The sequence below is a fragment of the Bombus impatiens genome, unplaced genomic scaffold (assembly GCF_000188095.3).
Source record: "Bombus impatiens unplaced genomic scaffold, BIMP_2.2 scf_0418, whole genome shotgun sequence".
Taxonomy (NCBI): domain Eukaryota; kingdom Metazoa; phylum Arthropoda; class Insecta; order Hymenoptera; family Apidae; genus Bombus; species Bombus impatiens.
The window spans coordinates 2361810-2379910 of record NT_176837.1 but is presented as its reverse complement, the minus strand read 5'-3'; the positions used below and the strand labels follow the sequence as shown (position 1 = coordinate 2379910).

At 34.5% G+C, this 18101-nt stretch overlaps 2 protein-coding genes across 2 annotated transcripts in view; one reads left to right on the top strand and one right to left on the bottom strand.

Moving 5' to 3' along the window:
• The window catches only part of LOC100748169, a 247496-nt gene that overhangs the window by 39105 nt on the left and 190290 nt on the right, over positions 1–18101 (top strand). The window lies entirely within an intron of this gene.
• LOC105680901 (chymotrypsin-2) lies at positions 6182–8688 on the bottom strand. The gene is made up of 7 exons (XM_012386783.3): positions 8605–8688; positions 8304–8365; positions 8113–8207; positions 7805–7946; positions 7585–7698; positions 7365–7508; positions 6182–7077 (listed from the first exon to the last, which is right to left on the bottom strand). The coding sequence occupies exons 1-7, from the start codon at positions 8654–8656 to the stop codon at positions 6934–6936; spliced, it is 753 nt and encodes a 250-aa protein (XP_012242206.1). The 5' UTR covers positions 8657–8688; the 3' UTR covers positions 6182–6933.

Here is an 18101-nt window from a genome sequence, read left to right as displayed (position 1 = left end):
CCAGCGCGGTTAGAGATCCGCGTGTTGCCGAATAAACACGCGGAAATAAGTTCCTTGCGGGTAATGTAATTGAAGTTGAACCAGCCTTATAAATACGGACGAGTAAGTTTCTCATGCGTACTGTGACTTAACAATTACGCATGACTCTCTTGAGGATATTATCGCGGCGGAGTATTTACGAAACGAAGCTTGAACTGTAAGAAATCACGATATTGTTTATTTTAAGACCACCATTGCGTTAAGTACAAACTGCTTGAATTTATACGAGGAAAACATTGGAAAATGCCAGTCCGATCAGTTGCCTGTTGCACCGAGCCGTTCTATAGCTTCCGTCCATTTCGTTGTTTTTTTTCCTTGGCAAACAAATGATCCACCGATTCGTTACTTTACCAGCGAACTTTCTTAATTAGTATATAGAGGAAGTTTGTAACTCATAGCGTTCGCCATGAAGTTTCGAACGTTACGTGTAGCTTTTGTTTTTTCTTGGTTTTGTCTCCTTAATTCGAATTTATCGTATCAGACCGCGGATGTTTACGCGAATTAACGTTTTTAAGAACGTTACTAAAATAATGAAATCTGAGCAGACATTTGTTTCGCTCACTAACTATTTTAAGTAGATTTCGGTTTAATTTTAACTTGTCTTTCTTAACTTTTAATTTTAACCATATGTTGTTGTTCAACGATCGTTTGTTAAATATATAAAGCTAATATATACTCTGTTTTACTTCCTAATATAAAGTTATGTTAAATCACTTGAATCACTTATGTTACTTCGTTTAATAAAAGAGGCAGATTATGTTTATTATATTTCCAGCGAATCCAATATCCAGTAATATCGTAAAATTAGTTTAACGTACTTATTAGTTATAAAAGAGTTTGGTGAAACGTCACGGAACTCGATAATTTCCTCTTTTAACGCGTTTTAACGTCGTTATAAAACGAGAATACACGTTTCATCCGCTTTGATGTTGCCACGAAGCTTTCCTTCATACGATTTCATGGCTTTTCTGATTTTTAATTTAATAAATATGCGTTGTACGTGTATCATTATGAACATGATAATTTTACTATAAATTTCCGATTTTTAACTTTTCTTAATGTTCATCAGGAACTTATAACAATGTCAAATTTAAATGTGTTTTTAGACTCCTTTTTACTTGGCTCAAGTTACCGACGACATCGTCGATGATGAAAAGTATACTTTAAGGTACTTTCTTCCAGAATAAAGGTTCGTAAATGCGTACGAGAATTGTATGCAATTTTACTACAGTCTTTGAACTATCGTAAAGCATAAAAACAGTGTACCTTCAACTATTATGTACGTTTTTACGTATGTACTGAAACAACAGAGTTATAAAATCACAGACGTTTCGCGCAAACGACAGTTTGCTTTTAACATGAACTTGTTATAATACAAAACGTTAAACGCCGCTCTTTGTCACTTGTAATTATTTATAAATATAAGCAACACATTTTATGATAATTTACAGATACGATATGAAATGTATTACCAAGTATTAGGTTGTCCGAAAAGTGTCTTTCTTTCTTTTTCTTTTTTTACAACAGTGCACCTTTATACAAACGTGAAACCAAGTCAGTGAAATGTCGCGGTGTTTATCTCAACAGAACAAAATGGATCGTACGTAATTCGACAAAATAATATAAAACCAAAAACGTTGTGCGTCTACTATTTCCTCATAAAACGAAAGAAACTTTTTGGACAACCTAATATCTTACGGTTTCCATTGCTTTTAATTTTACTCATTTTTAATAATTACTGTAAATTCTTAGTCTTTTGGCAATTTAAAAAAAATACACCGATTAAATATTCACGTTATTTCATAATCAACGTAGAATGCTTATATAGGTATAACGTAAAATAAATTTAGCATTCTAAATTGAAGCATTCTACGTTAATTATGGAATAATGTGAACATTTAACCGATGTATTATATATATATATATATATAATATATTATATATATATTTATATATATTATATATATTATATATTATATATTATATATATATATATATATATATATCATTAGATAAGATTTGAAGTTTTCTTGATAATCCAAAAAGTTCATTTATACATTTAACATTGTTACTCTTGTTTTATTTAAATATAGACAATTGAGTAATTACTTAATCTAGAAGTGTACAGTAATTATAGAATTTATAAACGCAGTTGTTTTTACATAATCATAGCTTTAATTTGTAGGAATTTGGATAGCATTTATGACGGATTTCAATTATATTCTTCGAGAGAGATTTAACGAGTTTCTTCTTAAGAAAATAAATATATTCCCTTACGGAAGATTGGACAGCATTTTTGTCGAATTCTCATCATGCGGCTTGAAAGCATTCAATGTCTGTGAATCGTTCAATCCATGTACCTTCTCCGCAAAAGTGAATGAACTTTTAAAGGGTTATAGATCGGAAGGGTTACGTATTTCTCTCGAGGGAGCTTCTCAGATTGTATTTTTAATTTAGACCCTACTTATTCAAATTACTCGCATAGTTGTCATTGATGGAGAAACTTTTCGTTTAAACCTAACAATTTTATGCGTTAAGATTTTTTCAAAATACCAAAAGCTTTTTTGTTTATTGAAACGAAAGTGAGATTGAGACACGAAAATTCGAGAAGCAACGAGATCTTAATGAATCCGTTATGCTAATTTCTGATGACTAATAAACTTCTTTCTATAAATTACTCCATGAGAAAAAAATTCCATTAGTATGATATCTAATGACATTGAAGATAAAAGAATTCCTGCCCGTTCTATCTATCGTTCACGTTAACACTCGATTACATATTATATCGAAAGCAAGCAAATCAATCAAATAATTCGTTTCGTACTTTTATTGTAGTATTTTAACGAAACATTTATCATTATATCTATATTTATACAAAATTGTTGTCAAATCAATTTTTTCTTTTGAATAATATAAGTAAAGTATAAATATGTTTGATAGATAAATGGCAGGTTGAAGGCATCTTTGAAATTCGATAATCTCCGAACTGAACCATTGTATACGAATATTTGCTCGAATGTCTTCGAATAGTGATTTTCGGTTGGATGACTACATTGCACCATTTCGCTGGTTTGCACTGGCTCGCGTTTCGGTTTTCCACCGAAATACAATCGACTAGTTCAGTTTGTCTACGATCCCAATCGGCCATAGTGCTTTTTCAATGGTAGTTTCCAAATAAAAATGAGAATCCTATTCCTGAAATTGTCCTCTTGCAGGAGAATCGAAATTTCTATTTTTTTAAGCGATTTTTCTTTTGATCTTTTCATTTGCTCCTTCTCTATGGTTTTTCATTTCTTTAAACTATATCAAACTTTAAACTATTTCATAAACTATAAATAGTTTATCTCACGAGTCAAAAAATCTATCAAGTTTTTGCACTTCATTCACATTCATAAGTAAAGTGATTTTTAACGTTGAATAAACGCGAACACGCAAAGTTAACCACGAGTGAATATTACATTGTTGTTATCGAATATCGAACCTACTCGTAAATTGATAACAGACGAATAGTTTAATATACACGCAGTGTGTCCGTTTGAAATATATGCACGTGATTTTTGTATCAGAAATACGAAAAAATATTTCAGTCGGATGTCGTCTGACTTCATGGGGCAAACTTAACAAGATATTGCGATGTTTTTTTACATTCTTATTTAAAGAAATTGCAATCCCAACATAACTTTTTTAAGTGGAACCATACATTCTTTCACACGCAACTTAATGCATTTTTTAATTCTCTACAAAAATGTATTAATCTCTTTGGGTCGAGAAATGATTAGCCAAAAAGATATTTTAACTTCAATCTTGCAAAACTTATCGTATGAAAGACAAGGAAAAATACAAACACTTGTTCTTCAATAAAGAATCAGAAAAAGGTCATCGAGTTGCGTATAAAAACTGTATGGTTTTATTTTAAAAAGTTACATCTCTTCAAATATGAATATAAAAAAATATCGAAATATAGCATCGTGGACGAAAGACCTAAGAGATATCGGGCGAACTATAAACAATGTCGTGAGAAAGCCGAAGTGTCGACAGGCTCGACAATGTATCGTCAGTCCTTCAATCGAATAGTTTCGCGAGAAAGGTCTGCATGACCCTGGCCACGAGCGGTTGCGGAACACGTATGTGGCGAGGCTAAGACAGAAGACAAAGGGATGCTAAGAGACAAAGACGAATTAACAATCGATGTCAGTTGAAAAGCCAGAGCGTTAGTTGAGAAGCTAGAGAGTGTGAATCGAGAAGTCAGGGAGATACCGTTGCTAGTGTCACGTAAAGTAAAAAAGAAATCCAAGATGAAAATAAAAAAAGAGAGAATTTATTTGCTAACACCTTGTTTATACTAATAGTTAGACAGTTTACTTCCGAACTCCAGCCGTGACTTTCCAAGATTGAAGCTCTTACAACTCGACTTTCGATCGGATCCGATTCTTTTTCCTTTGTCACCCCTCAATATCCCTATTATCTACGCGTTTGTTAGGCGTCCGCGACCGTTGCCACGCACGCTTTCTTCTCGAACATTCGGCGGAAGCACCGTTGGGATATCGATGGCTCATTAGGCAATTCGCTTCGGCGATATACATTGTCGCCGAGTGCCGCCACATCTTTATCTCTGTCATCGGTGTTACGCCGGGCGACTCTCTGCCTGGCCCAGGTCACACTCAATAGCCTTAAGCACCCGTCATAAACCCGAGTCACTTGTCTGCTAAGGTCCTTCAGACCCAACAAATGTCTTTTCTAAATCAGCTTCCAAAGACTATTGTTTACTACGGCTTGACATGGAAAAGTTAGTTTTTCTCACGTACGATGCTTCCTACTAGCAACTTCCAATCGAGGGCGGTTAAGACCCTTCCTAGTCCACCAACTTTCGTTTGTCCAATCCGAGGCAATGTATACTGCCCTCACTTCCTGACCTAAAATGGCATGAACAAATCCGATGATCTCGTGCGCTAGACACACCCATCACTAGCTTTCCTCCGACACAGCATCGTCACTCAACCTTACTTCTTCTACATCGTTGGAAAAGTCAACTACTTAGTCTAAAGCTAACGCCTAACATGGCAGTCTAAGCATAACGCGAGAGTCGGTCTCGGTATTGTCGAGCATACATTTCCTCTCCTAAATATCTTATAGTGCTACGTCCACTAATACATTAAATCCAATTATAAGAGCCCTGCTCTAACGTACATATCTATCTTATCTTCGTGCGATAAGTGATTATCTGTCTATGCTCATCAGTGTAATCTAAGTATTGGAAATATATAATTTATAATTCTGTGAATCACAGTGTTATACAAACTCAATCACCCCTCGGCTTAACAAGGGAAAGTTAGTTTTTCTCACGTATGCTGCACCTTTCCTCCCACTAACCACTTTCTCTCGAGGGCGGTGAAGACCCTTCGTTTAACCAATTAACAACGAAGCCTATTCCCCCACTCGCCTAACTAAAATCGTCACCAACAAATCCGACGGTCCCGTGCGCTAGACACACCCATCCTTAGTTTTCCTACGACGCAGCATCGTCACTCAACTTCACTTCTTCTACATCGTTGGAAAAGTCAACTACTAAGTCTAACGCTAATGCCTATCGGGGCAGTCTAAGCATAACGCGAGAGTCGGTCTCGGTATTGTCGAGCATACATTTCCTCTCCTAAATATCTTATAGTGCTACGTCCACTAATACATTAAATCCAATTATAAGAGCCCTGCTCTAACGTACATATCTATCTTATCTTCGTGCGATAAGTGATTATCTGTCTATGCTCATCAGTGTAATCTAAGTATTGGAAATATATAATTTATAATTCTGTGAATCACAGTGTTATACAAACTCAATCACCCCTATTATCTCAATGGAAATCAGGGGATCGATCAAGTCGTGGTGTCGATTATTATAATCGTAACGGGAATTTACGACTCCCGTTGACGTCTCTCCTAGCGATTACGTCTCCCCGCGATTGGTCGAACAAACAATCGGTCTATCGGTTTTGAAGTGTATCAGTCGTGACACTAGCGTTGTCGAGAAAGTGTGGTCCGCGTGAGAGAGGGCGTTGGATCCGTGGTGACGGAAGTTGCAAATTAACTATCTAGTTGTGTTAATTATAATACGTTATTATGATTAGTTCACGTTAAACAACCATTGTTTTCTGTTTAAGCAACATCTGTTTAATCCATTTATTGTAAATAAACTAATTGTAGTAAAGATCCTACAGAAATATCTTATTAAGTTTACCCCACGAAATCGAACGACTTCTAACTGAAACATTTTTTCGCATTTCTGATACTATGTTCTCCTAGATTAATAATCACTTGTATATGTACCCGTAGAGTAATAATCATGTGCGTACATTTAAAACGAATGTACTGTATATTTGATACAGGTAAAACTTAGCAATTTTACAAGGGTTTGGGTATCTGTAACTGAATTGCGAGTTGATACTTGCTAAACGATAGTTGATCTTTGATCTGAATATCACTCGCACCCTTCCATACGCCAATGATGTGTCTTCTTCTGATACGGGTACAGCGTTATCTGAACTTACGCGGGTATTCACCTTTTCGGAAAGGTCGCGGTATTCCTCCAGGTCATAGACTTTGGCAACTTGCGCTATTACATGTGTTTTCCAATAACCGTTCGGAAATTCCGAGTTTATAACACGTCTCAGGCTATTGAGTGCGAATAAATGAGAATTGGAAACTTTAAAATTTTTAAAAATTAACATTTCAACTTAAAAATGATGTTCTTTACGTTCGTGCTATAATTTCTACCGACGAAGACTCCGCGTAATTTTTTTAATGTGTTCCGAACGGAACATTTTTGTTTAAAAACGATCAAGGGAGAGTATGAATTGACCGATCGCAATATCGTGCGTTGTTTAAAAAGTTGCGAATCTATTATACTGCGTGTTTATTTATCCAATTAAGATACGAGCTAACTCGCGTGTAGACCGATGGATATACGACATTCGCGCAATTCTTTGACCAAGAGACGATTCCATGAAGTTTCCCATTCACTGTTAAAGGACCACCGGAATCACCCTGAAAGAACACGTTCAATTTTTGTTTTCACTATAAATAGAGTAATTAGACTGCGAATGTTCATGGGCATTTGTATTTCTTTAGTTAGAGAAGTAGAGCTTAAGGAGAAATTTACTTATGTAAAATGCGACACTTTCGACCAATTTTATGTATCTTTGTATATTATGTGCATTCTATGGGTTTTTGCAATTTTAAACTCACTGTAAATGTATGAACACCCGCAGTTTAAATGTATAAGAATATGTAATTAGAAGATTAGTTATTAAATTGATAGTTGAAATATTTACATCGCAATGTCCTTTCACAGTGGTATTATCGTACGCACAGAGCTGTGTGTTGTGGATAACGTTCTTATACATTCGGTTGCAGTAATTTTGGTCAGCTACTTCGATATCCACCCAGTGCAAAAGCTTTGTCATTTTTCCTTCATACTGTAAATTATAGTTAAAAATGATAAATATCGTAGTTAGCGTTAATAAAATTCATTGTCATATCGATCGAAATTACCGTGAGTGTACCAAATCCAGAAACTATAGCTGGAGCGTTAGTTTTGGCGATTTCTCCGGGGGAGGGCATGGGCACGAAAGATACTAAACTAGACTTCACGAAAGGTTTTTTCACCTGTACGAAATTCTTTCTAATTAATTTAATCGTAACTCGAATGTCTGCGTTTATTTCGAGTTTAAAGAATTTGCACATATGTGTATGTCGTAATAAAATTACATGCCTTGATTAGAGCAATGTCGTTCGCATAGGCATCTGTGGCATTGTAATTTTCATGAACATAAGCGGTCTCGATCTGATGTTTCGAAGTTGGCATTCGTAGATCAACTACACCGGCAACAACTACCACCAATTCCACCGGTAGCCTGTAGTGAAATCGTATTTTAATCGAGGATTCTCTATTATTTACCTGTATGAAGATTTCGTGGTTTAGTAGGCGATTAAGTAATAACAAATAGTTGATTTATTTATGATAATTCGTCGATGTCGATCGAGTTGAAAAGAGAAATAAATTTGTTGTTTCTTTCTTACGCTGTGACGCAATGAGCAGCAGTTATAACGTAGCGTTCGTTGAGAATAGATCCGCCGCAGAAATGAAACATAATTTTAGCTACTTGCAGCGATACCTGATTACAATTGAAATCATTTTACAGATTTTCTTCTGTCTTGAATAATTTCATGAAATATATCTTATAGGAAAAATAGAAATATTTGGAATATACCTGGTAAGGAATTTCACCTGGTTTCGCTACCTTTCCGTTTATGATTCTTGGCGTGGGTCCAGCTGTGGTAATAGCAGTAATAATTAGCATAAAATTATATCATCCTATTGGAAAATAAAATATTATAAAATTCCATGGTTATGAATATAACTTCGTGAACTTACAAAAAGATTATAATTATTGAAAAGAATAATAGAGAATTCTGTACAATTCTAAAAAAAGGATAGTGAAATTATTTATAAAACATTAAAGTATAGTAGTAAGTATTAATCATGGAAGATATTTGTACGACTATATTTACCATTTGTCAAAGCGATCAAAGGTAAAAGCAAAAGTATACTGAATTTCGCCATCTTGTCCTCTGAGCAATGTTACTCCAATATGCCTTTCATTTATATATGTGTACTCTAATTTTAAAGATTAGATAAATTTACAATAATCATTAGATATATGAGCATATCATCATCATATCAGGTATGTCATTATTCGTAAGAATGATTCTTTCAAGAGAAGTTAGATAATGTTAGATAAGCAATATAGATAACACATGAACGTAGTATAATAATGACAATAATATGATATAAATATAGACTGTAATATTATATAATACATATGATAATAACAATATATATATAATAACGTATAATATAATGTATGTATATATTGTATTGACAAATAACAACACCTGTTGATTTTACAATTTTCGAGTCGCGTAATCTCCATCACAGAGCATAATGGCAACCGAGAAAATACCTGTGACGTAAGACAGATTTCCGTGTATAAAATCTTTTTCTTGCTTTGTTTTCGAGAGACGTGTTAAATGGCACGTATGTAGAAAAGAAAAGGCAGGAAGAGGCCGTAAAACAGGACTACTATATAGCAATCGTTTTACTCTTTCATTGAAACGAAGAAGAAACGCTTATCAACGATTTTTGAGTTTTCATCGCTGAATTGCTTAGCAGACACGTGTCTCTAAGTATAGTATATACACGCAAATCGTATCTTCTGAAAAAATATCTCGATGCTTCTCATCTAGTTTCGTCGGGAATTTTATGCTACATTGATAACGTTTGAAGAGGATATGGGAATTTAAATTCTAATTTAGAACTTATTTCTACTTTCTACTTATTTAAATCTTTCTTTCACGTTATGTAGTTTGCATAGATATTACTTTTCTGAAACGTTAAAATTGTTTAGTGTTTTATCAGAAACCATTTTTCCAGAAGTTCATATAGACGAGAAAGTATCTAATACTGAAGCTACTGGCCTAATTTTTCTCTAAAGGCTTGGAAGTAGAACAACATTTTTTAAAATAAAAATTACTGGATTTATGTAATCATTTTATTCTACAAAAGAGCCGTCGCAATATTATCCTTCTTTCATACGAAATAAATTTTGTTTGGGAATTTCAATTTCCATAGTCGCAAACATACTCAAAGTGAAAATTGCTAACAGGATTGAAATGAAATGACGAGAATAAATATTATATTTCCATCTGCATAGAAGTGACATTAATTTTCCCAGCTGCGATATTAAGTTTGTTGAAAATGCGTACATATTTTTAGTAGCAATAACAAATTTTTAACTTGTCAAATTGACAGGTTATTCTAGCGTTAACGTATTAACGTGTAAGGTTTTAAGATACAAGTTACCGTATTCTTAGATTCTCGATGAAATGACTTGCAGCGTTCACGAGGTATTGAAACACATCTGGCAAAGTTTTACTGAAATCTAACTCAGACGTGCAGCCTTGACAAAGAGTATTAACGTGTTCTCAGATCCTTCGTGAAACTAGCTACGATATTCGCGAAGCGTCGAAACACTTTTACGGAAGAGTACGGATTACGAAAGTTTAACTCGAACCCAACTCAGACATGATGCATCGAGTGCGTTAGAATGCTGAAACAATTTTAACAAAGCCAACTATGTAATTCGCAATTTGTTAAAATTGTTTTTTCGGTAGAGTAGAAATTAGGTCTGAGAGCCTCGAACGTATTTATAGTCAGAAAGTTTATCAATGTTCTTTGCAAATTCGTACGAAGAGAATTGAGGAAAGGATCGAACGAAACATAAAATCTATATTAACATAGAGAAGTAACGTTTTTATTAAAATAATATTTTACATCTATATTAATTTTACATAAAAATTATTAAAGGAGAATTGAAAATAATTTATATCCAATATGATAAAACATCGTTGCATATATGTTCATTGCTTTTATTACTTCTAGTTTAGTGAATATGCAGATCTCGTGCATTGTAATATATAAATCCAATCGTACAGTCGTAATCATCTTTTAGACGCACCAAATTGCTAGAGCGTGAACTCAGGAATGATACGTCGAGCATTATTGGATTTTCAGTTGTGAGGAAATTAACAGTAATCCTGCAGCACCATTGAAATAATAATTTAAATGCATATGATAAAATTCATTAAATTTAATACAGTCACGAAGTAACGTTTGACAACATATTCGCCGTCTTTTATCGAAACTGGTAATGAAATGTCGTCCAATGTCTATCAATCGTAATATTTTCTTTAAATTCATACATGAGGTTATTAGCAATATGAAGATATCGAAGTAAACTTCTTAAACGTTTCTTTACGAGGTAGAAGTTTTTACGTTGGAGCACGTTTCTCTGCCTTTTTCCTTCATTTTTCCTCGAGGCTTGCAGTCGTTAAAAAATGAAGGGAGGAAATAAATTATTGGCGCAAGTGCGACACCCTCGGCTTCCTTTAATCGATTACGTGCTCCGTCGGAAAATTATTATATCACCGATTACGCCATTTGATTGTGCGAAAGGGGGAAAAACGACGTGAGAACATAGACATCGACGCGTGTGTAATAAGGCAATTGAAGATCACAGGAGAAAAATATCGCTTGTTAGGCTTCGCGTTTAATGTTTCGAATGTGCTGAATGAGCTTATAATGGATCATTTTGAATGCGTCATATCGAAACGAAGAGCAAATTTTTTAAATTTGGCATCTCATTAGTGTCTATTTTCGTATAGTTTTATACAATTTAATCTTATCAATTTTCTACCTTTGTTTGTGCAATAATTATTTACAGCTTAATCGATGTAGCATTGTATACGTATCATTTTAAAGCTAAGAATTTTCCTATAAGTTCTTTTTCATATTACAATTCTCTTGACGTTTAAATCAGAAAATCAAAAGAATGTATTTACATATCTATCATATTTTTCTTTTTTCATCCTCCTATGAGAAACAAAAAATGTGACTTATCGTCTCTGTTTCCTCTGTGATCAAAATTTTCGTTTGCACAATTCGGTTTTCATAGAGCGAATATGAAAGAAAAGAATTTAAAGGAAGGAATTAGCTAACAGTAAATTGACATTGATTTAAATACCGCGGGTTACGCCAAGAGGTACAGAGAACTCGTCGTGGAACATTTATCGTGGTAGCTTCGAAACGTCGATTTCTAGCGAAATTGCGATAAAGAGTGAATAAAGCAGGTGAAATAGAATCGTGAAACGCTGTAAAATTGCGTGTGCCATTCGCTCGATCGAAATCGAACGGGCAATGTCGAGGTCTGCGGAGTTCGATGACGATTGAACGATTTCAAACGCTTAGGGCGATTCGGCGTTACGCACATAACCGTCGAGAAGGGTTGGCATCAATCTTCCTTGAAAACCCAGTTTTCGTTTATTTCAGACTTTACGAAGAAATTTGTAATATACAGAGAAATTTAATTAAAAGACAGTAAGAAGAAAATAGCGAAGATCAAAGTAAAATTTATCTTTGCCTATATTGGTAGTTTATCTTTCGTATTAGCTGCAATTGTAGAAATAGTAGATTCTCCAAATTTATTTTGTAGTCTGGATAAAGAAATTCATCGAATAATTGCGAATCTTTTATATTTGAGAGGCACATTCTTTCTGCCGCTTTAAAACAATGCACGTTCTTAGCTTTTAATCTATCTGCGGAAAATTCTACTGTTTCCGACGTATAATTTCATTCGTATTTTGTTTATATTCATTTTTAACTTTTCTAAATACCTGTCGTAAACAGACGACGAAGCAAAAATATCGTGAAGTATGTTTATTCTCATTTTTTGCATTTGGGAAGAACGACTTATGAAAATGTATCTGTACTTGAAAGATTGAGAATAATTTTCTTAACAATTTACGGTTAATTATATTAAACAATACAGCTGAAATTGGCTAACAAGTTTATTCAAGTAGCATGCGAATTTCTTTTACGTATACTTCTAAATACAACATTACTGAATTAATTCGTTATCAGTGTTCAAATAAAAAATATCACGAATGGAAACATTTCTTTTCCATCCAATCAAACGTTTAGCCCGTGCAAAATACGAGAAACGGATATGTCGACACGGTACCGATCAGTCGTGTTCTGAAAAACGCGGAAAACGTTTTAATTGTAAAGGAAAACATTTTACATTGGCGCGAATGAAACGTGAAGTGACACACAGGCGCGCGAGGGACATCGGCTTTCGCAATGGAACGATTCCATTTGTCTACCTCTGGAACATGAATCCGTGGAGTTGCTCTGTTCCTTCATCACGCGCTAGTGACAGCTTGATATCTCACGTGAACTGAATGCTTATGTATACTGTCGCACGAGTTATTGATTTCGCATTTTTCGCTGTTTGATGCCTCGCTTTTGAAAGATTGATAGATAAAACGCATCACGGCTTGCCTTGTTTCCAATCGACGAAGAAGACCGAAACTGATACAGACGTATAGTATCGAGTTAAAGCTTTAGATTACTCGCTGAAAGAAAATGTTGTTTTATTGATTGGTGTGCATGTTGAATTTGATAGAACGATATTACTTGATACAATTTTTGTCCTATAGCTAATTCGCAATCATATTAAGGAAGAAAATTATGATATTATAAATAGTTATAATTGTTGTAACAGAACGACAACGTTTTGAAAATTTGTTTTCAATTCCCTCTTCTCTCCTTTTTTCTTTTTTTTTCGTAATTTTACGATGCACTGTGCCATGAAATAAAATATTTCTTTTGTCGTAAAATCTCGTATTATATGCAGTTTAAAAGTTTCCCAATTTAAAAAAGTACAAACGGGAATAGGAATGGTGAAGTAACAAAAAAGCCAAAGAATTTGTAGATCATTCGTTTGAGTTAGCAAGAATGGACAGTTCTCCAGCTCTTACGTAGAGCGTAACCGGAAGTGCATCACGAAGTTAAGGAACTTTACATCAATTATCCCCTTCCCTATAACATAAGTTAGCGTCAGTTCGTGAAGTCATTAAACCTATACATTCCGCGCGGCTAAATCTCCCTTATCGCGTCCTTCTATTGCTCGACTAAATGAGATATTTCAATGTGGTCGAGCGTCAGACAAGTGAATTCCAGCTGCTTTTTCGCTTCTCTCCTCTCCTTAACAATTAGTCATAATGATGCGTATTTAAAAACTCGAATATTATAGGATTCAAAAGCTGTCGGTGAAATTTTTTCTTTCCAGTTTCAAAAGAATTTCTCATTTAATTAGTTAACAAAACCTACTTATTTTTAAGGCCCGTACTTTTGAATATATTTTTCACGATGTCTTTTTATTGAGTAAATCTATTAATTAATTTACGAGTTAATATCATGTTAATGTATGTATGTATGTAATTTTAATTAATAATATTAGTTAATATATATAACGAATAGTATTTTCGATACAGGTGATAGTGTGTTCGTCTAAAAGGATCAATGTGCGCGTTGAAAAATATTTCTATTCTCTTCGAACTTGATCTTTTTATGTGAATAATCTATAAAGTAATAATTGTTGTTACGTATTGTGGACATGTTACGAAAGGAAGTTTAAATATTTTCATATTGCTATATGATGTTATATGATACTATGAAAATATCTTCACATCTTTTCCGTACAAGTATAAGTCCTTTTTAGTATTTATTTTAATATACTTTAAATATATATATATATATAATCGAATTATACGTACGTAGAAAATTTCAAGTTTTAAATACCTTCAGATATAACTTTGTTTGAGATAGATTCTGAGTTCTTTAAATTGCATCTTCCGTTAATATCGTTTTTTTAAGAGAAATCTAAAAGCAGGAGGAAATAGTGAAGGAGATATACGTTTCGTGATTTATATTTTATCACGAAGAAGGGTCTGTTTAAACTTGACGTAGAAATAATTGAAGGTAGAGATGAATATTGGAAAAATGGTAATCGTGGTCTGTCCGCTGTCCCGACGTATTACATACTTTTTCTCTCATTCTAATTCCACGCAGAGTAGTTTTCGTCTCTCCAGCTTTAATCTTTCGTCTCACGTTCTCCTCGAAATTCCGATCGGAAGATTGAATCAGCTAACATGCCACTCCGTTTTTCCAACCTCCGTTCTTAATTCCCTGGACTTTCTCCTTTTGCCTGTCGCTGAACGGATAATACACGTCGCGTCATTATTTCATTCACGAAAGTGGAATTTATATTTCGCGAAATTACAGCTCTACTTTTGGTTATAAATTGTCACTTCTCCCCTTTCGCGAGAGAACGAGCCGTTCGAAATGTACAAAAATTTCTCGAAATTCGCGGACTGCATGTTTTCGCTCGCAAATATCCGACGTGACATTTTGATTATATGGAAAACATGCATATTCGTGAGATTAATAGCTGTAACGACGAACGAAAACGCGTCCATGTATTTATAATCATTATCGTGTATATTTAAGTCATCAAGTTTTTGGCTTTTAAATCTAACATAACTACTGTATAAAAATCTTAAATTATTTGAACTGAAAGGTTAGATCAATAGATTATGCAACGAAAGCAAAGAAACTTTTATTCGAATAAAGTAGTCTCAATAGAAATAGTGGAAATAAGGGAAATTAAAGCGAGTAACGAAAGAATGAAACATTTTTCTTTCGAAAAATGGTCTAAGAATTTTGCACAGATTTGCGTACTTCGGGAATGAATCATTCTTCATTCATCAGCACAACTAATAATAGATAATTATTGCATTCAAGTATGATATATATGTATAATCGTGCAATTAGCTACTCTACAATTTATCTTTCAATTTATGAAAATACATAATTTATAAAATAAGGGTACGAAAGAGTACACTATGTATTCTTATTAAAAAGGAAATTAATCTCAATTTAGATATTACAAGAATGTTAGCTCACATAAAATGGTCTAATCAAAGATTCACGAAATTTGTAACAATGAAATCAGAAAAATGCATTGGAAGATGCACCGGGGGGACGGTACTCGCGTGGAAATCGTCTTAGGGTCACTAAACGTGACCATGATAGCTTGTTCCGGAGAAGCTGTCTCCCATTATCGCGAATTCCTAACAGACAACGTGGGGGAAATGTTTACTCGTGTTGGTAGAAGGCCGATCGATCGGAGCACGGCAAGGACCCGCTTTGAGAACCGCTGGCACAGGATTCACCTGCGATCGACGACCCCGTGTCCTGACCCTATCAATGATTCCACGTAGCCCGCAATATTACCGTGAAATCGTGGCCTTTACACAGCGACGTACCTCGAGCTTTGAACTCTGGTGAAACCCGCAACAATTATCGCTAAATTTACGAAAACATCCATCCTTCTCTCCGAAAGCAATTTTACAAGAACTCGAAATTCCTATCGATAGGAATTTCACAATATTCTATGCACTTAGTTTGGAACTTTGAAGTTTCTACGTTTATTTCCATTAATCAGATTATCTGGATCAAGATCGATTGATATCACAATAGCAACGCGAACGTATTTATTTTACTGGGGTTGGAATATTCTTTTAAGTCTGAGATTTTCAGATTCTTCCAACTCTTTCTTCGCATGAAAGGAAAGGGTAGCTAGATGACGTAACATCGTTCCCCGGTTTCATTCTCACTGATAGTGGCTCCTTCAACCAAGATTTGTTTCTAACTTAGTGCGACTAAAGATATTTTCTTCGTTATCTCTGTATTATTTATTTAAAGCTATTCGAAATGCTTGTATCCTATTCTTTCTTGTAATTTGATTATTTTAGATAGGATATCAATTAATGTGACTTCTCGTTAAAATGCAAACTCTTGATTACTTTAATAAAATAACGGAACATTCAGAATGAACCACTTAAAAAATAATATTTCTCGCGCTTCTATTAACGGATAGAAAATGACGTATAATTTTGATTTCTTCTAAAAGATAAATATTAATAATTTGATTAATTTTTCTCATGCTTCATTACGAATGTGTCAATAGGTAAAATAGCCAAGTAATTTGAATAATCAGAACAAATTTCTACGTCGAAGAATACGACATTTCCTATCTGCGTCTATTTGCAGATGCGTGTACTCATTCAATTGCAGGCTCGCGTTGCTGGAGTTTCTTAAACGGTGCTGTTATTGTTGCGTTTGAAAGGGGCAACTCCTTCCTTCGGCTGTGTAGCGACATATTCATTAATATTCCAGTTGTAGGATAAGCCAGACAGAGTCAACTCTCGACGGTTGCCCGAGAAGAATGAGCGCTCTTGACAAAAGTGTACAAGCGAATTACGAGACAGAGAAAAGGGGGAACGAGGGGGAGGATGAGAGACACTCTTTCCTGCTCTGGCTGGCTGCACGAAGATTCTTTTGTGTGTTTCGCGTTATGTGTGTACTTTGTAGTTTCTGCGAGAGGTGCTAATAGGTTGTGACAGATAATTAAGCGACAATGAGCTCAGAAGTTCTGATTGTTCTTGAGTGTCTGCTGGAATCCTGGCGCGATATTAACCATGATAAAGATGATATTACGCGATATAATGGGCAACGGAGAATATTAGATGCGTTTGTCTTCGGCAAATATTAAACGCGAATAAAATATTACAAAATAGTAGAAAGTAGTGTTAAAATTAAATGATGATGTTGCCAGGTGAAATTTTTACGACTTAACCAGCGACGCTATTCAATGGACGATGGAATGACAGAGATTTTTTGATACGGATCGTAAGGTCAAAAATCGTAAAAAATATGTTTAAAAAATCTCTACTGACAATTCCTGCGACAAACGATCAGCGAACTCCAGATGAAAATTGTCCTGACTATTAAAATATTTTCAAGTGAATAACTCTCCTTGGCCATGATTTAATTAAATGCTTTAATACTCGTTTTACTAGATTTTTATTAAACTACGTTTTATAAAATCCGCAGTTCACATATGTGACACGTCGTGCGTGCACGCATATGCGTGCGCTAAATACAAAAATTCATTGAATATTTTGTTGAACGACGAATACGTGAGTTGGTCGTGAAATAGAATATAAATTCAACGCATCTGTTTAATTTAATTTAATGGGAAGGTAAGTAGGTCCAGATATTTGCTAATTAGTAGAATTTGCATATTAAAGTTCGTTTTACTTTATATATAGTAATTTCCACAAATTACCAAATTCGTTGCATATATACTCGATACATTTATCGAAGTAAATGAAAAAGACAGGTCGTTTAATTCTTCGCTTCTTTTTATCTAATCCTATATTATTCTGTGCTAATCATCTCATTTCTATAAATCATAAATATATCATTGTTGATTATGAAATCAAAAAAGATAGGCAGCTGCTCAACCGTTGGTCGGCTATTTTAAATAACAAATTTTGAAAGAAAGCGAACCCATCTGATTCTCGGAAATTTTCCTCTTCCTCCTGTTGTTTGTCATCCTGCCGATAGTAGAAAGCGCCGAAATAAAATCTCGCGGTCTGAAGTAGGTACTTTCGAAGAGGAGTTCTTTGTTGTCTCCCATATCGTCGGTGGTGGCTGTGTTTTCAGTAAACCGTGCAACGAGATTGCTCTCGGAGGCATCCGC